At 52.5% G+C, this 21,173-nt stretch overlaps 7 protein-coding genes across 7 annotated transcripts; 5 read left to right on the top strand and 2 right to left on the bottom strand.

The window, feature by feature from the left end:
* Positions 1-9,183: 9,183 nt before the first annotated feature.
* V2A60_004880 (HET domain-containing protein) lies at positions 9,184-11,241 on the top strand (the record flags this gene model as incomplete). The annotated part of the gene is made up of 1 exon (XM_083256194.1): positions 9,184-11,241. The coding sequence occupies one exon, from the start codon at positions 9,184-9,186 to the stop codon at positions 11,239-11,241; it is 2,058 nt and encodes a 685-aa protein (XP_083112320.1).
* Positions 11,242-11,622: 381 nt separating this feature from the next.
* V2A60_004879 (uncharacterized protein) lies at positions 11,623-12,456 on the top strand (the record flags this gene model as incomplete). The annotated part of the gene is made up of 1 exon (XM_083256193.1): positions 11,623-12,456. The coding sequence occupies one exon, from the start codon at positions 11,623-11,625 to the stop codon at positions 12,454-12,456; it is 834 nt and encodes a 277-aa protein (XP_083112319.1).
* Positions 12,457-12,863: 407 nt separating this feature from the next.
* Positions 12,864-13,346, top strand: V2A60_004878 (uncharacterized protein; the record flags this gene model as incomplete). Its single annotated transcript, XM_083256192.1, has 1 exon — positions 12,864-13,346. One exon carries the CDS (start codon positions 12,864-12,866, stop codon positions 13,344-13,346), a length of 483 nt encoding a protein of 160 aa, XP_083112318.1.
* Positions 13,347-13,470: 124 nt separating this feature from the next.
* On the bottom strand, positions 13,471-15,220 carry V2A60_004877 (uncharacterized protein; the record flags this gene model as incomplete). Its single annotated transcript, XM_083256191.1, has 2 exons — positions 13,471-14,391; positions 14,462-15,220. The coding sequence occupies 2 exons, from the start codon at positions 15,218-15,220 to the stop codon at positions 13,471-13,473; spliced, it is 1,680 nt and encodes a 559-aa protein (XP_083112317.1).
* Positions 15,221-15,965: 745 nt separating this feature from the next.
* On the top strand, positions 15,966-16,559 carry V2A60_004876 (uncharacterized protein; the record flags this gene model as incomplete). The annotated part of the gene is made up of 1 exon (XM_083256190.1): positions 15,966-16,559. One exon carries the CDS (start codon positions 15,966-15,968, stop codon positions 16,557-16,559), a length of 594 nt encoding a protein of 197 aa, XP_083112316.1.
* A 196-nt stretch (positions 16,560-16,755) lies between these two features.
* Positions 16,756-17,736, bottom strand: V2A60_004875 (P-loop containing nucleoside triphosphate hydrolase protein; the record flags this gene model as incomplete). The annotated part of the gene is made up of 1 exon (XM_083256189.1): positions 16,756-17,736. One exon carries the CDS (start codon positions 17,734-17,736, stop codon positions 16,756-16,758), a length of 981 nt encoding a protein of 326 aa, XP_083112315.1.
* A 1,930-nt stretch (positions 17,737-19,666) lies between these two features.
* V2A60_004874 (uncharacterized protein) lies at positions 19,667-21,106 on the top strand (the record flags this gene model as incomplete). Its single annotated transcript, XM_083256188.1, has 3 exons — positions 19,667-20,075; positions 20,150-20,164; positions 20,286-21,106. 3 exons carry the CDS (start codon positions 19,667-19,669, stop codon positions 21,104-21,106), a joined length of 1,245 nt encoding a protein of 414 aa, XP_083112314.1.
* Positions 21,107-21,173: the final 67 nt, after the last annotated feature.

Below are 21,173 nucleotides of genomic sequence, written 5' to 3'. Positions count from 1 at the left end.
ACAGGCCGCGGCAAGAATTAAACATATGAACAAGGAAAAAAAAAAGGGCTTTGAACGATTGCGGCTTGTATTTACCGGACTATGTTGTCTGCGCAGGGATGGCACGCACTCGCAAGATGTATCCGTAGATGAAATCGCAATGAGCATGGCGAGGGCTACGCGTCCGGCAACGCCTCTTCATTTCACTCGATATGCACAGGGGAGATTATCCAGCAAAGCTGAGCGCCATCGGTCCAGGACAAGACTATGCTAAGTAGTGACAAGTGTTTGCCAGCGTGCGGAGTTACTTACTTGGACTGCTCTTTTCGTTCGCCATCGCCAATTTCCTAAATGGGGCGTGGCGACAGGAGGCTTGCTTGGTGTGCTACCCAACCGCAAGCCGCCCGCTGTTGTACAGATTCCTCCGTACGGGAGTACGGGTTACATGCCCTCCCATTCCACCGAGACTGGATGGTTGGATGCGGTCGCTGCGGCCACCGCCTCCACCGTAGGCTTTGCCCCTTGCCGACCCCCCGGTCCAAATTCAGATGCCTGGTGTTGCACGCAGTCCCGTAAGTGCTGATAGCCCGATGGCAGTGGCTCCAAGTACTTACTGAGTATGCACCAGTACCAGTACGGAGTACTCCGTACGGAGAACTTTGGCAGGTAACCGGGGGTGAGTTTGGGGCACTTGTTCGGTAGCCTGGCGTTTCGCGGACAGTTGTGGTTGGCGCAACTCTTGTTAGTGGCGGGTGTTGGCACGGTAAATGGTTGACCCTGGTCCTTTCTGGGTCTCTAGTTCCGTCTAACAGTATATCCAGTTACTGTCAAGCCAGTATCTGAGGCTATTCAGAATGGTTGACTAAGCTTACAAACTCATTCTTGGAAAGCCAATCCACCAAAGATTGTTTGGCCGGACATCTAATATCTAACGAGAGGAAGAGGCACGGGAGATGATGTCAGGATGCAATGGACTCTCGCGTCTTGACGACTACGAGTTGTGGGCATGACACCATGTAGACTTTCGAGCCACAGGCCATTCGTTCAAAAAATGAGCTCTAGGTATTATGACATTGTCATGTCTCAATATAACCTTGGATTGCTACAGAAGCAAAATGTAACTTGACGGGGCAATGCCACTTGATCATGCTAAAAACCCGCAATCACTCCCACAGGTCCTTTTGTGCATGAATGCAGGCCCTTTGCTCGGAGCTGCAGACCCTCCCCGGTTTGAATCCGGGGAGAGGGGAGAAAGATCCCGAGAGTGCATCTTGATGAGGCATCATACTCTTGCATTGCATGCAATCACGGGTCTGCTGTGGGTTTGACGTTCTAGCGCCAAAGAGGACGACGTCTTGAGAAGAAAACGACAGACCAAGGCATACTTTATTCAGCATCGCGCCACGAACGGAGCTACTGTGTCAATTATGGGGGCGATCTGCGCCAGAAAAAAAAAACCGTCCATCCGTCCTATGCAATAATGATCAAGGCAGCCTATATCATAACACATTTGCGATATGTACTCAGGCAAGTGTTTGTCTGAGGATGGCTTGCGCCCAAATAACGGGGTAAGCCAGCCTCCGATCCAATCAACAGCGGCGTGTTGACGAAGTGGCCATATTATTCCTAGCAAAACAGCCCACCTCTATAAAGAAGTCGTTGCATGATTTAACATTGCAGTAACTAAACATGATACATGGTGCAAAGTTGCGCCCGCCGCAGAGCAAGACATGACTGACTTTGATACACCGGAACCTGTATGGCATCATAAAAAAAGAAAAAGAGAAACTACGCAGCTGCGCGGGACTGGGACAGCGAAGCAACTGTACAAAAAAAAAGAGGACAATACCTGTCACAATACGGAGTACTGGTGGGAGTATCCGTATATAGCTTCGAGACTGTAACTTGATGGAGCATACGGAGTATATGCTTGGAAATTAGTAGATTGAAACAAAAGCAAAAAGGCGAAAATGGGCAATGGCGCCATGTATTGTGCTCCGATGCAACGGTTGCTCTCAAGTAGTCGTTGCTGGCTGTCACGTACATGACAAGGCAAGTGAATGGTGAAGACTACAGACAGAACAGACGCCAGTATATTGCCCGTGGTGACAAGCGGCCATTGCCACCCTCACAACAGTCTTTACCCGGTAAAAGCAAGGCTGGGTCTGTGCTGCTGGCGTCCCGCCGGTGGCTTTTCGCCGGGCTTGCAAGCAGCATCGTAAATGGACGACTAGGAGGAGGAGGGAGTGGGAGGGGCGAGGATGGATGCTGGCACAGCTGGCCGGAGAGATGGCTCCAAACCTGCCCTTCCGGATTCGAGTCATTTTGATGCTGTCACCATTCTTGACGAGACCTTGGAGAAGCATCAAAGACGAAAAAAAAGCAACATCTCTACGCATGGCAAACCTTGCAAGAGTTGGACCCTCTACGGAGCACTGAGAGTTGACTGGCGGGGCGCCGCGTCGCGGCCTGCGGATGGAAATGCCCCGGCCAAACAGCACAAGCTCGTTTCTTTTTTTTTTCACAGACGGCGAGCCTGTTGCCTGTCCTGCACATGGCATCTTATCAAGTATAGCAACGTTCTGGTATGAGCCCTTGCCACAACCCTTCGCACCCACAACTACTCAGTACTTACTCCAATGCCCCTGTCGCCTCAACTCCTCCATGTAGGGGGCCAAAAAAAAAAAAACCATGACGTTGAAAGGCTACATACCGGTAAAATGACCAGCATTGTTCCAACAAAGCCCGGCACCCTCGTCTCTTTACACCCCCCTGTCGTGGTCACGGACCTTTTTCCACAGGTGCTAGCGGTGCATTAGCTCAGAAACAGCTTGAAGTTCTAGGCCGTCGTCTAGAAGTCCACTTGCGCTTCCACGCCAGAGGCAGATCTCTAGCGAAGACGGTAGAGAAAGAGAGAGAAAGATAAGCCAACAAGAAAAGAAAAAAAAAAGGGAAGAGAAGCTGGGGCCAACGTCATTAGCGAGTTAATGCTGTCATCTCAAATGTGCAGTCTTCAGGTCGAAAACTTCTCGCCGAGAACGGAGCAACCGTGTATATCTGATGTAGTACTCCGTACGGTGATGATATCTCAAGGTGTAGCCGTTTTGGGCAATCCCAAAATTAGAGTGCCGATGCAAGTAGGAGTAGCGACGGGTTGACAACCTCAAACTTTCAAGTCCGGTCATATTGCGGAAGTCTGAGACGACTGGCGCGAGGTCCAACTTGACACCGAGTACCAACAGTAGTCGCAGTCTGAGCTATCAGTTTTTTCGGCCTCCTTCTCTCCCCTTTCTTTTGGCCACATCATGCATCATGGCTATCCAACCTCCCTAGCGACCTCGCTAGGATACAAAGCAAACACAGACGAACTATGCCCGAGCCATATTGCACTCGGTCAGCCCCAGCTGCGCCTTTTTTGGCGGTTTGCTACACATGGTGAACATGTTTCTGCGAGTCCCGTTTGAGACGATGGTGCCTCCTCAAAAGCTTAGCCTCAGCCATGGCCGAGGACGGGCGCATCTAGACAACCACCGGGCCACGTGTGACGAGAAGCCACTTCCAGCTGTGGCTGCCGCCCGGATACGGAAAGAAGGAATTATGTTCCCCGTCTTGCATTTGCCTTTGCAAGTTATCCTTCTCTTCGCTGCCCATCACGTTCACCGGCAGTTGGCTTATTGGGCGCTAGTCTGACCTGCTCGTACGAACCTGCAGCGAGGTTTCTTCTTCGGCTTCCAGGCCATCAGAGGGAGCAGCGGCCTCTTCAGCTATGTCGGTGACTTGGCATCATGACATGCGTCAACCTGAGACAATGGGCGACGGCAAGTTCCTTCGACCAGACCCCTGACGCTTCGTAAGGCGAGCTACTGCATGAGAGGGAAAAAACAAAAAGAAGGATAATAAGCCAGAAACCACGGTGCGCTATCATCATCTTTCTCACCCCCGCTTACAGCCGTTGTTGGGCAGGCGATTGGTGAGATTCGCTCCTCCCCGCCATACCGTGCACATCGATGTGGAGGTGTGCGTTACATCGAGGCGATTTCTCGGAGCTGGCTTCTTTTTCGGACATGGTCCCCTTTTGCTCACTGCTTTCTCTAGCTTGCGAGCCTCATGGCCGACCAGGTAGCGTCATTGTACCCTTTCTCCTTCTGGCCTGGCCAACGGAAGAAGCCATGTCTCGGGCCGGCCTGTTCACTCGCTGGTACACACACACATCTTGACCATCCTGCACGCCGCGAGTCAATTCTGTCTGCGGCCTCTCTGTCCTACTGTTGGTGTTGTGCTGCAGTGAACCCTGTTAGCGTCCCGCCCCCCCAGGTTCTACTACCTCCGTCGCAATTCAAGAGGGAGGACCCTGCTCAAAGGAAACGAGCAAGTACTGATGGTAACTGGAGTAAGTAGTGAAGGTGAAGATGAAGGAAAACTGGCAAGGACTTGTCCATCCGTTCCCACTAAGAACACGCCTCGCATGATATCAAATTTGGGACCCCGATTCAGACCGCTCGACATGTATGCCCAGCGCCGCCCTCATCGCTGTGTCCAAGGCAAGCCCTTTACCAAGCCGCCGGGTGAGCTACTGGTAGGCATCTAGGCTAGTAACTAGTGTATGTGTGTGTTTGTGTGTGTTTCAACTCGTCTAACGTGATGCGGTATAGGCTGGCAGGCATCCCCCCTGGGAGCATCAACGATGGCCTTGCGTGCTCGATGTGTTGCTCCGTGCATTTTGCTCCGTGCAAGCTGCAGCAACAGACTGTCACCTGGCCTCGCACCATGACGGATAGTTCCGCAAGCCTCGGATGTCCCCCGGCCTTGCTGCAACTTCGCCCTGTAATGGATTTGGCAGCAGCCCCTGCACAACGAGCCGCTCCCACCGACAAGTTGAAAACCGTTGTAGGCGGCCAACAAGTAGGTTGCAAGGTACTCAGTACAGACTAGAGTTGCGCGGTCTCGACCTCAACCGATACAACCCTGTCCTGTCTCGGAAATTTTGATTCTGTCACGGGAATTGACGTAATCAAGCATCTGTCTCTTTTTGAAGCCACGCCCTCTTCATGATCCTTGCTCGCTGGGGGCTCTCCCCGAGGAGATTATCAGCGTCTACCTCTCGGCACTTGTCCGTCGGCGTGCTCGAGATGATGTGCTGCCCAAGCGGAACACATCTCCAGCCTTGCCATGGAAGGAGGTCTCGACCTGGGCCCGATTCGGTCGGGTTGTTAGTATCTAAATCCCCAACACCAGCGGTCATTTTTTGAGATTGTGGCTCGGTCCCCTGTGCGCGCAGGCATTATACGGAAGGCGAAGCCACCTTTGTTGATCAAGGCTGCATCTTCAGCTGCACCGGCGTCCCCGCGTCCCCGGTTCAAGACACTCAATCACATCACGCCGACAGCCCTGCCTGCGCTCAGCTATGAATCAGCCACGCACTCTGGCCAAAGCCCCCGCTAGAGGACCAGAACGGGGCTTCCCGCGAGCTTGACGCCTTTTCATTTTGGTTCCAGCATTTCTTCCCACTTCCCGGAGCCAGCTCTCAAGACGGTCGAGTGGCTTCTACCGCCCTGTGACCTTGACAAATCACTGCTCATCGCGCGCGGCGTGGGTTCCGCCTGTAGCAAGCTGAGCCATCCCAGATTGGCGAATCTGCACCGTAGGCAGGCGCCGCAAAATTGCCCGACGTTGTGGAGATTTGGCACGCCTGTTCACAAGCCCTTTGAAACCTTGCTTTACTCAGAACCGGCGGCCAAAGGTCTCTAGCACTGGCATTCGACTAGATCGTGATGCGTCCTCGGCAGAGATCGGAGGTTTCACGTTTGCTCTTTGACGCCATGTGCCATGTGCGCGAGTTTCAAACGGCGGGCCTTTGCGACTCTCGAGTCTCAACGACGCGCGAATCGTTGATGGTGCAGAGTCAGGCATCTCGCCTACAAGGCCTCGACTTGGCTTAGCTCGCCCATGCTGCGAGCCTTCTCCTGACGACTAACTACCACATCCTCGGGACTGAGCTAACCAGTTCCACCAAGGGCGTTATCTTTTCTTTTCTCCAGTGGGCTCGTTGGTGCCCAAGACACATCGCCGCCACTGAGAGCCCACACTGAACCGCTTTCCAGGATGTAACCAGAGGTGATTCGCGGTGGCTTGCATGGCCACGTACACACGCTGCCAATTACAAGGCCAGCTCGCTTTGCCAAACTAGGAGAGCTTGCACCGAAACTAGCTCTATCCATTCCCTCGGTGACATGGCTGCAAAGCTAGCATCTATTACGACCCTGTCAGAGGTCGGCCATCTCCCGTCCTCTCTGCCCAGGTATACTTGCCCATTCTGGCCATATTTTGCTCAACACATGGTGTCTTTGTATGCAGCCTCATTGTGGCTTCGCGGAACAGCTCTAGGGTCTACTTACGGATCACAACCCATGCGCAACGGGTCTGCGATGGCTTTTTTTTTTTTTTTTTTGCCGCCTAGGACTGGTGCTCCGGTGCCTTGCATGTCGGACAAGGTCGGCCTGTGCGACGCTTCGTGGATATCCGACGTCACTCTCGCGTCGAAAAATCGCGGGCTGGTCACTGAAACGCTACACAATGAAATTTTCGCTAGGACGATTTCCTTCTACAGAAACGAATGTCCTGCTCCTATTCCGAGCTGAACGGCGCGGCCCATCCTCCCGATACTGTTCGGGTCGATCAGGTTGTCACGCCCATGGCTAACTAACCCCAAGCTCCTGTCACGAACTGCTCACTGCTTTGCCCCTCGAAGTGCTGAAAAGAGACCGAGAGGGAAGACTACGTGACGAGCGTTTGATTACACAATACACGACCCTTGTGTTGCTCTCGCGCCCTCGTCCCCCTTTTGTGTGTTAGTGTGGCGTGGGCATTTGGGCTCTGAACTATTTCGGCAACCAAAACTGTACCTTTTGGAAGCGTTCATCTCTTGAATAGACGTTGTACAAGGGAGCATTATGCAATGAACCCGAATGTAGAATATTCTGCTCAAGCGGAATCACACTTCGTTGTGGCAGATGAGCGCCCCCAACTCAAGGGAGGCTCTGAGAGGCGATGGCGGTCGCATCCCTGTCGCTCGCGCCACGAAGCAATCCCAGGCCTGCTGAACAACCAAATTAGAACCTCGTATCGCATTTGAGGGTCTTCCCTTTCGCTGATTGTCTCGCTCTTTTACGTGCGTGTCTCGCGTACCTGCTGATCGTCGGCAGGACAAACGGCATCTGAGGCTAACGACAGTGACAAGATGGAGTTTTTTTGGAGCTCTTTTTTATGCAAGGGATGGTAGACAATGAATGCTCCAGCAACGCGTGCAAAAAACTAAGAAACCCCGCGCACTCCAGTAACGCGTGTCTCGATGAATAAGGTTCAACCTCTGCCATACGCCAACCTGTCGCGCGGAGCATGGCGTTGCTGTGTTCCCGCTGTGCCTACACCGCGTCTAAAATGCACTGCCCTACGCACGCCGTGTATTTCTAATAGCAAGGGCGGCCAAGAAGGAAGCTTATTAACTGCCCTGCGACCCACGAAACGAGCGTGATGGAGTCGACGGCTGCTGCCCTTGCTCCTCGAGGGCGTCTGAAAACTCCGTTTTCTTTGGGCCCGATAAAGGGCGACCGGGCTAATAGTTGCAGAACAAGCGTGCCTCCTTGCAAAGGGGAATTTTGAACATGTGTAAATCGCGCCACTCTAGAGATAGCTGTCTATTCTGTACCCGGTGCTTCTAAGAGAGATGAAAATGATGGGGGGTAAACGGGCTGGTGGTTGTCGGCACCTCCTCCAGACAGGGAAATGATTGTTTGGTTAATCTTCCTTCTTCTATTGTAAGGAAGATTGTTTGTAGATTGCCCGAATATCTCATATTTTAGAGCATCAACACAGACTGCCGATAGTCTTCCTCAAAGCAAGAGTCTACCAGGTCTTGGGTGTCTGTCGATGGCTACGTAGTATCTTGTTCATTGCCGAGTCGATTTGTAATGTCTAATGTAGGCTGTAAATCTGAATACTGCAGAGACTATGGTTGATGATGGCTCAGTACAATAAAACGGCAAGCCGACGTAGATACGTAGCTGCCTCGATTTTCACAAGAGCACATCTACTCGATTGACAGGGGTCAAGTCTCCATGCAGCGGCATGCAGCTGGACAATAGCTTATATAGAAACCAGAGGGCCAAATTCGACATTCTGCAAACGAAATGCATCTATCGGATGACTTGAATTGGCTTGAAACATGCGCAGGCTCTGGTATCGTTCCAGGGTAGCTAGGGCACAGGACGCTGGCAAAGGCTTTCGCGGTGGCGGATGAGCGTAATGTGGCATGGGTACCTTCTACAATTGCAGACTTTGAAGTCAATAGCTCTGACTTGAGTACTGCATGATGTTGTGTCGAAAGTATCGTAACTGAAAGCTGTTTGGGGTTGCGTGTTTGTGATGCCTGAAACAATATATGACACCCATGGAACGGCGACAAACCAAAAGCATTGCGGGACAAGATGAGAACTCTAAATGTTCTAGAGGTGTCCCTTTATGCATCTTTGAGTTCTGAGATAATAGTGAGAGCCAATAGCAGTCCACAGCACTGAATACGATGTAACTGTTGCTCAACAGGCTGTGATTTGAGCCAGTGTCGTCATCCATAGCAATATCGCGATGCTCTGGAACCGTCGAGCGACACAAATTCGTAGTAGCAATACAAAACACAATCTAAGAAACCTCTTGTTATTAATTTATTCGTCAAGTGTGATAACAAAGGCCACGGAGAATCATTGTGCACAGCTACCGCTTGAAGTGACCTTCAGCCAAACTTGGGCAGCGTAATGGGCTTCCAGATGAAGACGGCAAGGGACTATATGGAATTTCGACCTGACCATCTATGCCGAAATAGCTTTCTCATTTACAATCAACGGTATTTTCAAACGCCATTGGCTGCCCCACTGTGATCTTCAGCCTCTTTCAGCCGCTGCCATCAGGGAACGATGACGACACGTTTACTCCCCCTCACTAACTAATCTGCTGCGAGACCGTGTGCTGGATATGAATCGACTAGAAGCGTGCGAAAAATGTATTGTGCTGAGCGCTTCGTTCCTACTCTGGGAAGTTGCCGTTGCTCAAGAGACGACCCACCAGTATCAGGGACAGGTCGACTTCTACTTGGGCACCTCGGCCGACCTTGAAGCTCGCTCGGCAGACGGTTGCAAAAGCTGTGCCTCCATCATGGGATGCCACAGCCACCCGGACATACAGGAGCAACACGGCAAGGTCTACGGCACGAGCGCCCACTTCCGCCTCAAGCAGCCCCTACTCACCATTGCCTGGGGCAACCTCGGTGCAAACAGCGACAACGCGGCCCGGCGGCGGGCCGAGCTCATTCGCCTAAGATTGGAGCTTTTGATGTCGACAAATCCCGTCTTCGCAAAGTCCACCACAGGTCGTGGGAGACCGTACGATCTGGACGGTTACAATGTCAGCTTGGTTCGGCGCTGGATTGAGCGATGTGACAAGCATCACGAATCGACCTGTTCGGTAAAGTATAAAGACTTTAAGCTGCCCACGGCGAAGCTCAACCTGATCGACGTTGAAGACCTGTGCATCGTCACGCCAAACGAGCCCGTTCGCTACGCGGCGCTGAGCTATGTTTGGGGGGATGGCGTGTTGCCAACGGCGAAACAGGCAAACATCACTTTCCTTCGGATACCGGGGGCCTTTCTGAAGGGCGGCTACCTGGAATTACCGGCCACGATACACGATGCGCTGCGGCTTTGCGCTAGCATCGGAATCCGATACCTCTGGGTCGACAGCATGTGCATTGTCCAGGATGATGTAGAGTCCAAGATGGAGCAGATTAAAGCGATGAGTTCGGTGTATGCCAATGCATACTTGACACTTGTTGCATTGACATCGGAAGGCGCCAATTCAGGCATACCGCGAATCTCGCAGGGCAGATTGGCTACCAAATCATCGCCGTTTATCAACTTGCCCTGCCAGACGTTGATAAAAGCATCACAAGGGGCCAATGGGCTTCCACCCATGATCCATGCCAGGACCACCTGGACCAAACGGGCATGGACGCTTCAAGAAACTGTATTGTCCAAGCGGCTTCTTTGCTTGGGTTTCGTTGCCTCGTGGGCATGTTCCGGCGCACATTGGTCGGAAGATCTGGAGGTACGCTCCGAGACAGAGGGCCAGCCCGTCTTGGCCGATAAAATCGACAAGCTATACATTCCGGCATGGCCTGATCTATCCATGTACTCCAGTCTTGCCTCAGCTTACGCGGCCCGTCGCCTGACAATGCCTGGAGACACTCTCAACGCGTTTGAAGGTATTGTGGCTTCCATGAGGCAGACTCTCCACGGGGAGTTCCTATTTGGTGTCCCTGAGTTTCTATTCGACATCGGGCTCCTGTGGCAGCACAGGAGGAGAGGAGCCAAGCCGCGCTCCGGCTTGGACTGGGCTGGGGAAAAACACGAGTTTCCGAGCTGGTCGTGGATATCTCATCACGGAATGCATCTGCAAAACTTTTGGCAGCCTGACTATTTGTATCCGCGGCCAAACTTGCTGGTGTCTCCGCTCGTAAAGTGGAAAAAACAGAACAAAGCCACAGCCAGCTGGGAGGACGTGAAGAATTCGTATCATATAGTCCGGAAGCATTTTGAAAAACCAGACACCCCGACACCCGACAACTGGACGAAGCACGTGGATGAACCTGGGCAACTATACTATCAATCCACAGCCTTCAGCCACGTAAAGCCCATCCCAAGGTTCAGTTACCCTATTCCAGCACCAGATTACCTCCCTACCAGCAACACGAGCACCTACCACCCCCATCTGCTCTTCGAAGGCAGCCTGGCGCGCGTGCGTTTTCAGTTCCGGGGAACTGCTGAGGAGCGCGACGTCTCGAACAAAAAGCTGCTAGAAGAGGCGTTGGTGCCGGAGATGGAAATTGCGAGTGCGGGAGACGGGTCTTGGATTGGGCGAGTACGCTTGAATCTACAACCGGGCAGCAGGCTGCCTGAATACGAGGAGGAGCAGGAGGTCATCGCCATTTCGGAAGCAAAGATCACGGTCGAGGCCGCACAGGACCATTCCCTGACCACGGAAGCGAAAGAACGGGACGAAATTAAACACGATGGAAAGGCTTGGTATCGTTTTGTAAATGTGCTGTGGATAGGCCGAGCAGGAGACGGCAAGGTATACCGAAAGGCTCTTGGGAGGATATGGCTTGAGGCCTGGGAGAATATGACGGTTGAGCAAGTAAGTCTGTTGCTGACATAGGCGATACTTGATTGCTTATGGACAGATGGGAAGGCCCAAAGGAAAAAACATCATGGATAAGTAGACTATATATCGACTCAACACTCGGATTTTTGATCCAACTGCTTCTTCATTGAAGGTGCTGAACTCAACTTGGGTAATCAGTCAAGATTTTATCATGTTACTTTGACGGTAAAAAATCACGAGGCTTGTGACGGTTTAGATCTAAAATGACACTATCATGTGGCATCTTACTTGTTTTCTACTTTCGAGCACTTTTTTCCGCTGCTTGCAGGAATTTTCGTAGTGCCATTATGTGACTGTCGATTGGCCTCCACCGCCCCTCACAACGCTGGACGCAAGCTTCCTCCCACAACAGCGCTAGTTAAACAAATCGTCAATATGTCTGGGGCTGAAAACACGCTTTCACAGAAATACTTTGGACCCTCCCGTCCTGTAATCTCGCGGCGTCTCTGCGAAAAGGCTGGCAAGCACAATGACGAGCTGACCAAGGCGGAACGTTGGCTGTTTCTCAGCCGCCTCGACCTCTACGGCAAAATGATTGCCTACCCAGATTCCTTGGACGACATACAGTTTGACAAAGTATGTGGTCGCCCGCCCAAAGAGGTGCTGGCCCGCATCGTCAAGGCCACCACTGGTCTCGACTCCATTGCCGAAGTTGTGCGCGACTACTGGGGGCCAGACCGCGTCGACAAACTTTGCTACGGCGCGCTGGAAACCATAACGATGGGGTGGTGGACCTTTGACACGAGCGAGGTGTACGCCATCGACGACGACTACGAAGACGATGCGGTGGCGGCGGCGGCGGGCCTCGTGGCGGAATCTCTCCGGCCGGACGAGTTTGCGTTTGAGGCCGCGGCCAAAGCCAGGTTCCTACTACCCGGGACGACGGAGGGCGAGGGCGAGGGCGAGATCTCCATGCCGAGCCTGGAGGAGTCTGGAATGACGGAAGACGAGCTCGAGACCCTCCGCGAAAAATGCCTCGCAGAGCATGACGCGAGGGCCGAGGAGCTGGAGAGGGCCCTGCGGGCGCAACTGGAACAGGAGCTCGAGGAGGCGGCAGAGGAAGACCTAGCCGCCATCAAAGAACTTCGGGCCAGAGTGGAGGTGGAAGCAGCAGAGGATGCCAAAGAGGACGAGGCGCGGCAGAGGGAGATTGAGGAGTTGGAGATGCTCGACGACAATGAGGAAGTGGATGGGGATGGAGAGGATTAGGATGAGAATTGAACCAGAGAATGCGGCAGTTGGAAAGCACAGGCTCATACACCGTAAAAGCGACTCTTGATAAAATTATTTCCCAACTTTTGGCTTTTCATCTTCTGTGATCTACTCGGAGATGTGTTGCGTGACATCATTTGTGTCCAGCGGCATCGATGGAATCAAGCCTGATTTAGTTGACTGCAGAATTTCATTTGAAGAAAAGTCTTCCCAGATGTAGTGGTAGCGGTAGTATTGCACACACACTTTGCATATCGTGGTGATTGTCACAGACTGCTGACGAGATTAGCGTGAGCTTCTGCGCTGCCGATCAACTAGCACCTCGATTCCCACTCTTCAAAATTCTCACCTGGCAGGGGCAAGACAGACATCACGCGTTGCCACGCCATCTCAATTATCTCATAATGGCCGGTACAACCATCACACCAGCTACGGCAGCCGTGCCCTTCATCTTTCGCTTCGTCCTGACGGTTCTCGAACCGCTGGCCGCACTCAATGGCGCGTGGATGTGCCTTCGCAAGCCAGGAGACTATTTGACCATCATGACACGCGGCGCCTTCCCCTTTACAGAGTCCGAGACATTCATGTACACAACTGTGGGAGGAAGCTGGATATATTTTGCCTTTATTGAAGCCGTTGTGATGCGTCTTTTCGATGACGTTCGCCTCTGGCGATACTTGTGCGCCGGTATCCTCATCAACGACTTGGCCTACTGTCATGCAATCGCGCAGGCGGTTGGCGGATGGAACATTTGGATGGACGTGTCAAACTGGACAAAGGATGACCACATGGTGTTCTGGTCGACCTGGCCGTTGATCATTATAAGAGGGTTGATAGTTTTGGGTGTTGGCTTGAAGAAGGTACCCATGCAAAGAAAGAACGAATAGGACGGAGCATTTCAAGATGAAAAAGGGGTATAAATTGTCTATTTGTATATATGCTTGTATAAATGCGCAAAGATCGCAATGCAAAACCACTCTCTCATTCACCATGAGTAGCTGATGATGGCCTCTACCTTGCCTCCCGAGATGCTCTGTGCCTGGCCTCCTGCTCCTTTGCCTGCTGCTTTTCTATTCGAACGTACCTTTCTTCCCGCCATTTCGGACCCCAAATTCTAACGCAGGCAATTGACGGACTCGCTACTAGTAAAAGCAGCGCCAGGAATAAATACGTATAGCCGTAGCCCCACGAGTCAATGATCAACTGAATGACGGCGGAAGCAACCGCGCTGATGGCAGCCCTGGTCAAGTTGAACGTCGACGAGACCCTGCCAGCATTGGATGGGTATAAATCCACCAAAACGGTGGAGAGAGCAGACATGGGCCCTGCCACGCCGACGCCCTGGAAGAAGAGCACCACCAGCGGCGCGGCAAGATTCGCACCAGAGTCCACGACCCAGCCCCAGCAAGCCGTCATGGCAATGGCGAGCACAACCCACGGCCAGACGGGGTCGGTGCGCGCGCGCTCGATGGGAAACTTGCGCAGCTCATCGTTGCGCTTGCGATCTGGAGTCATGCCCAAAGACCGCGCCACGCGGGCATAGTTCCAGTTGAGGACCTTGCCCATGAGCAACGCACCGATGATGTTGCCAATGGCATATGGAATGTAGCAAAGGCCGACCTGGAGGTCGTTGAAGTGATAGCGCCGACGGACGACATCTTGGAGCGGGACCAGCATGGCGTAGTTGCTCATGACAAGCAGCGAGTTGAATAGAAGAAGCAAGCCGACATCTTTTTCAAAGGCTATTCGGATTGCTCCCCAAATATTGGGAATGGGAACCTTCCGCGGCAGCTGCTTGGGCTCAGGAATCGGTTCCTCGCCCGGGTTTGCCTCCAGGTCGCGTCTCTTACGTCGCCAGTACATGCTGGAAATGATAGATTTGTTCATAGCGGGCGGTGGGACAGACCCATTTCCGACGACGTTTCTTGCAGTCTGCGCTCATCTGTTAGTCGATGACTTCTGCGGCAACCCTCGCGGAGTCATCAGCGCGTAGGCAGCTTACCTCAGGCACTAGTGGTACATATATGATGATGAAAACGCCAGCGGCGATGACTAGAAACCAAAATGTAGATCGCCAACCCAGATACTGGGTCAAAATACCACCGAGTACTGGAGCCAATGCTGGCGCAAACATGATGGTGGCCTGTACGACGGTGATGTAACCGCCTCGCTCTGCTGGTGTGGTTAGGTCCGCAATGACAGCGTTACCAATCGCCACTGTCGCGCTACTGCCAGTGCTTTGCAAAGCTCTCAGGAAGAGGAGAGCGCCGTATGAGTTTTGCAGCGCAAGAGCGATATTGGCTGCCAAGTAGATGGTAAAGGTAGCCGCGTAGACCGGGCGACGACCGATCTGGTCACTCAAATCGCCAAAGAAGAGAGGCGACAGGGCCTGCATGACCTGATAGAGGGTAACTGTCAGATTGATATCGCCAACAGATCGATGGTATGCCTCTGCAATGGGCGTGATGGCTGGCAGGTATAAGAAGGATGAAAATGGCGAAAAAAAGGTCGCAAAGACCGTCATGACGATGATGAACACCTTGGTTCGCTTGGAGAAGATTGAATGTGCCGCAGCTTGCACCGGCTCCTGGGCAATTGGCGGGCCATTTTCTCGAATGTCATTGTCATATTGACAGACATGGCTGCCGACATTCGATGATGCTGACGGCAGAGGAGTAGGCTGTATTTGATCCTCCTTGCTTTGGTCCTGGGACGGCACTGACGCAGCCTTTGAAGGGATTTCTGAAGTCTTGATATCCATTCTCCAAAGTAGAAGCGACCGGTTTGCGTGTTGACTCGATGCCAGCCTGGAGACGAGGCGAGCCGGGCCGCTGATTATATACTTGATGCAGATATAGGAACGCAACCTCTCATCTCGTCCTTGATGGAGGTTAGTTATCCGCGGATTAGCGCGGGCCCGGAGCCTTTTTGGCCGTAATTATGCCCACTAAATCGACTTCATCCGGGTAATAAAAGAGACAAAATATCGGCCTACATGACCAGTGTCCCCAGTCTATTTCCGGGGTTGCCACACCGAACTGGCTCTTCACGGCTCAGCTTGGTTTAGCCTTGGCTCCTAGTTTGCCGACACGGCGCCGATGACTGGTACGGCTCAGTGCTCGCCATGTAAATGACGAGGAAATTAATGCTCAACAATTAGGACTAATTACAAGATGTGGTACGGAGATAGAGTGCGGACATAGGATAGCCTAATTTGATGGTTCTTGGGTCAAAATCACACTTCTGATGAAGCAGCTCAGACAAATTCTTGAATGTGCACCAGCATTCACCAAGTGGGGGGGATCAGCTTGTACTGAACAAGAAGCAATTTATTAAAGTACAAAACGCTACGAACCCCCAAAGGTCAGACTTTTGCGGAATTATTGAACACACTCCGATACAGACTCGCTCAATAATATTTATTACTCTATACATGTAAGTCTATACTCCCTTTTCTCTGCAATCTCACCCTGGCTGTGTCCGCTAATCAACACAAAGAAATCACAATGAGAGCCTGCCCCAGCGTCCTCACAGCCGTGGAGAAGCTAGACGCCTCATCCGACAAGACGCCACAGCTGCGGGTAGTCTTCTCCGAAGATGCGGCCGTTTCCAGCTTCGGAATCAAGCTGTCCAAATTCGCCGCCAAAGATGCGCCGACTCTGTCCCTCTCGAGCTCGCTGGTAAAGTCCCACCACGACGGTGGCAAGTACATTGCCATCTGTCTCGATCTGGACGCTCCCTTTCCGTCGTTTTCTTTCCTCGGCCCCATCGCGCACTGGATCCAGACAGATTTGGTAGCCGCCGAGAATGGCGGCTCGGAAGGCGGTGGCGGCTTCACGAAACTCGAAAGTGGTGCCCGGCCCGTCGTGCCTTATGTTGGCCCGGGCCCGCCACCGCCATCGGCACCTCATCGATATGTCTTTATGCTCTGGGAGCAACCCGCGTCCGTTGCCGGCCCTGACGAGGTTTCGAAGGCGCTGTCGTTGCCGGCGGAGCCTGGACTCACGGCCCGTATCCGTTGGGACCAGGCAGCGTTTGAGAAGAGGATGGGACTCGCGGAGCCGCTGGCAGTAAATTATTTCGTGGCAGATTCGGAGTAGCTGACGGTTATTGTACTTGTAGTACAATGACATTTCACATCTTCTTGCATTTCATGAGATACACCAGACATCGGACTCGTGAATGATGAGAACGTTTGTCATTCTCTACTAAACCTGTCTCACTATCGATGCTACCAAAAAAAGCCAATAACCAGATAACGCCCATTTCTATGCCGTCTCAAGCCAAATGGGTATCTCAAACGTTAGGTTTCGGAGCGGCACACTTTTTCCGTCCCTTGATCCAGACCCGCGGTGAACAAAAGTCCCGTGCCATTCGCTTCAAAAAATACTTCACGTGTAGCCGTTTGTCCCGCTCAAACTCGGCAGCATCGTTGATGTGCGGAAACTTGACGTCCGGCCCGGGCGCAGACTTGCCCAGAAACGCCGCGAGCGGCTCCCAGCCGTCGGTGAGCTTGTACTCGAGCAGCTGCTGCGGAGGCACGGAGGCACGGATGTCCTCGTAGTGCTTGACGTACGCGGCGCGCGAGTTCTTCAGGAGATCTTTGGGCTTGGCCGAGCCCGTCCATCCCATCGCAAGCTTGTAGTTAGTAATGGCAGACTTGGTGCGAGCCATCGGGCCGCAGATGAATGCGAACTGTCGGATGGTCCAGTGTGTCCAGGGCTCAAAGAGCACGCGGATGCTTTGATGCCAGCGGTCAATGTCGCGCTCGACCAGGATGACCTTTGCGTCCGGGTAGGCGGCGATCAACGAGTTGGCGTAGAAGGAAGCAATGTCAGTCGCGGCATCATAGTGGCACAAGAGTTCGTCCCAGTCGGCTCGCGTGAATGGCTTGCCGGTATATGACGGGAGATTGGAGAATGTGGCGTCGGCAGCCCGCTCGAGGATTTCCCATTGCCAGTCTTCCCTCACCGTCGTCATGCCGTGATGGACACGGTCAATACCTAGCATGTTGAGCGCTGCACCAAGAGATGCCGTGCCGGTGCGTGCCATGCCCAGGCAAAGAAGCGGAGAACCCTGAGCAAGAGTTACATCGGAGCCAAAAGACACCGAAGTTTGAGGCGTCTCCTGTGTGTTATTCACGACATCGTCTTCGGTGTGTACTGAACTGACGCTTGAGCATTCAATGATTGGCTCGAGAAGGGACTTGGATGTTAGGCGATAGGCTGACTTTCGGCCAGTGAGGCCTTGGCCATCTGTAGGCTCAGAATCAGCCATAGCACAGGATCGGGCTGTGGTCAAGGCAGGGTTGAAATAGAGTGCAGGTGAAGAGAGGAGAAGGATGGGAAGTGTGCAGTTGTTGAGTTGCAAGCTTGAGAAAGAATTTCTCAAACTAAATTTTTTCATGCAGGACTCTATGACAAAGCCATGTACATTGAATTTTCTTTTTCAATCTTTTAAAAAAAGTGTTATTAGGGCTCATTCAATCTATTCAATGGTCTTCGCTTGAAAATTAGCCTTTGTATGGCACGACGCCACCGAATGAATCACCACTTGACTACTGGCAAGCAAAAGTACACGATGGTCCCATAACTTCAGCATCCAGCGCGACGTGTACATGGAGAGTACTTGGTTTTCTTGTGGAATTTCAACCGGCTATTCCAACAACTTGATACCAACTACCCGACTCTGACTTGTCAAGCGGCAGGGCCCCGCGGCGAGAATGTGTACTTGCATGTATGCGATTTTGACCCGCCGGTCTCGGTGTAGGCTTGGCCTGAAAAGTGTTGATAAAGTTTCGACAGAGGGTTAGATGAAGCTTAATTCTACTATTGTAAGCATGTATATAGTCTTAGTTTATGGTCGTCGAGGTTTGGTCCGCGACTGAAAGTGCGCTACTCATCGAGCCGCTTGGCCAGACTCTGCCACATCAGCGATATACCACTCTGATTTCGGTCTTTGCTCTCTTTTTGATGATTTAACCTTTCAGTAGACGAAAGTTTATTTGAATGCATTGTTGTCATCTCTGAGTCACCTCTCATTGTTAACTATGAACCCTTAGGCACCGTGTAGCGAGCCATAGTTTCAACTGGCGCGAACACACACACACACACACACACATACAAAAGAAGAAAACAAAGATAAATCGCGCGAATTCGCCATATCTCGTTGCAAGCCTGCTATTGAGACTCATTTGGAACATATTCGAGAGAATATATATAGATCAAGCAAAGTCGACTATGTGATTTCACATGGCGCGCTGTCGACCGTCCCCAGCTATCCAGATGCGGCATCCTGGTAAAAACAGCACGCAGATTGTCACCGACGCCAGACGTACGACAGCCTGCAAAACGTAGCTTCCGGCGTCTTTCCTATCATCGGACGCTGGTGACGAGAGTTGACCGAGAGAATAACAAGCGGCTACCAAAGTGGCGTGGACATGATCAGCGTACGCATGGCGACGGCAACAATCTGTGTGGCTTCACTGTCGTTAGACAATCTACGGCTTTCGAACTTTTTTTTTCGACGATCCAAGTACCCTCATGAAATCAGCCATCCCTATCGAACCAGGCCGTTTATTTTTGTTTCCATACAGTTCTGGATACTCGTCACGTCCAATCATCTTCATCAGAAGGCATTCAGTATCATCCGCTGTTTATTGGAAGGTATCCGACTGGCTAACAATCACTGGATAGTTGCAGGCGCCGTGGCTTCTGAGCACATACCGTAGAAATATTCGCCTCCAAGCGATTCATACGTCCAAGGCCGCAAGCACTGTCAAGTGTATATAGCTGTTCGATGATGCTGCAAACCAGGCTCGAGAAGTCTTTTCTGCTGACAAGTGTGCGAAGTAGGCTACGCCACACAATAGGCAATTACATTTGACAAATACAAGGAGGATTCGAGTAAAGTCCAGTCATTTCTAGTGGCAACAATTGCATTTAAATCATCTTCTGCTGTGTAATGAATACCGTTGCCGACGTTACGGCGACTTGCCCGTTGTTTGCTGGGTCGCGAGGCTGATTCTGCAGACCGTATATTCTCCGCAAAAGTGTAGCACAAAAGCAATAACAGTTTCTACAGCCCTTGGGTTGTTGCAAAGGTTCAAGCGGGTTGCAGAAATGGTCCAGCAGGTTACTGCATCGGTCCAGAGAGCTACCGCAGAACTCCAGCAGGCCACTGCTAGGGTCTAGCGACCATCGATCGCATGTACCAAAATGCCAACCTGGTTTCCTCGGCGCGCCTTGCGCTTTTCAACGTCAGCGCGTCTCCGGCCGACGAGATTTGCTGCTGGCGCGGCCGGCTGCTTGGTGGCCGCGTCATGTTCTGGGGCGACGCGTGTCGCGGGATGCCTCAAGATAGCATCTTCTTCTTCGTAAACGGCCTTCTTCTCGCCGCGTCGTTTACGGCTGTCGGTGATAAACGGGGGTTTCCTCTGCGCGGCCGAAAGCACGGAGGCACGGCTCATGGCACTGGCGCAACAGGCCGGCGCTGGGCCATCGATTGGATGTGGCTGCGTCTAGAGTCAAAGAGGCCTGCTTTACCTAATAAGTTTCGGTGCGGCCTCTCGTCGTTTGTTCTGCTAGCCGCCGAGGACAGTGACACCAGCGAGCTCTGTGATGCAGTTGGTCAAACAGGCCCACCGCTGCCGGTCAAAGGGCTAATACAGTGTGACGCAGTGTGCGCATAGGTGTTCACCGTACTGGTACGTCGCAGAGGAAGAGCCTCAATTGTTGCTCTTCTATGAACAACTTGACCAAGTCACATCGCCATGGTTCAAAACTTATGGACCTTTCTTTCAGGTGAAAGCTCTGATCTGCCTCCAGTATACCGAAGCGTTGATCCTCTGTCTGAGAGTTGCAGCGAACGAGATGCACCTGCCAGCGAAGGACCGCACGAAACACCCCGAAGGCGGTTCGATTACCACGTCAGACTACGAGAAATCCGACAAGTCGAAAAATGGAGAAGGACATATATGAACAAGAGGTTTTACACAAACCTGGAAACACCAAATATCCCCGCTCGAGACTGGGTCATTAAGCAATGGCAAAAGCAAGGCATCTGGGCCAATACATGGCCAGATACAGGCCCAGGGGACGACGAGAGGTGGAACTGCGGTAGCCCGGAGGGTATTCCTGCTTGCCTAATGTCTATGGAGCTGGGATGGGAGTTCGAATCCATTGTGCTGGTACAAAAGCCCGTGTTGCTTCCATGCCTCGCCGCCACTCGAGCCCGACTCCCGGCAGGCATCAAGCCAGTAACATGGAAGCCTAGCGATATTGGCCAGCAAGCATTGAGTCAGGTACTCGCACGCTGGAAAGAGGAGGGATTTTCATCTTCTACGATCCAACAGTCCGCTTTAGAATATCGTCGGGATCTGGAGGAGCTCCGCCACTGGCTTCCGCCACTGGCACGCAAGTTTTTCGACTCGTTGAAAGTTTTTAGCTGGCCTGACTTGCTGAACGGTTGGCGAGATAAGCTCGGAGACTGTGAAGCAGATCAACATTGCTTCACGCTCCCGCCTGAACAGCGAGACATTGCGGAAGCAGCCGTGGAAGAAGCGCAGGCCGAGAGCCGCCGAGTCGAGGCACTTCGCAGAAAATCGCCCCTCCAGGCTCCTACGGCCGTCCAAAACGTGGCAGGCTAAGCGACAGCTGACGGAGCGGCTGATTTTGAAGCTGAAGATATCAGTGGCAAATCCAGCCGTCAGTCTC

Source organism: Cordyceps javanica, chromosome 3 (assembly GCF_051103115.1).
Source record: "Cordyceps javanica chromosome 3, complete sequence".
Classification (NCBI taxonomy): Eukaryota; Fungi; Ascomycota; class Sordariomycetes; order Hypocreales; family Cordycipitaceae; genus Cordyceps; species Cordyceps javanica.
This window is presented reverse-complemented; position numbering and strand designations above follow the sequence as displayed.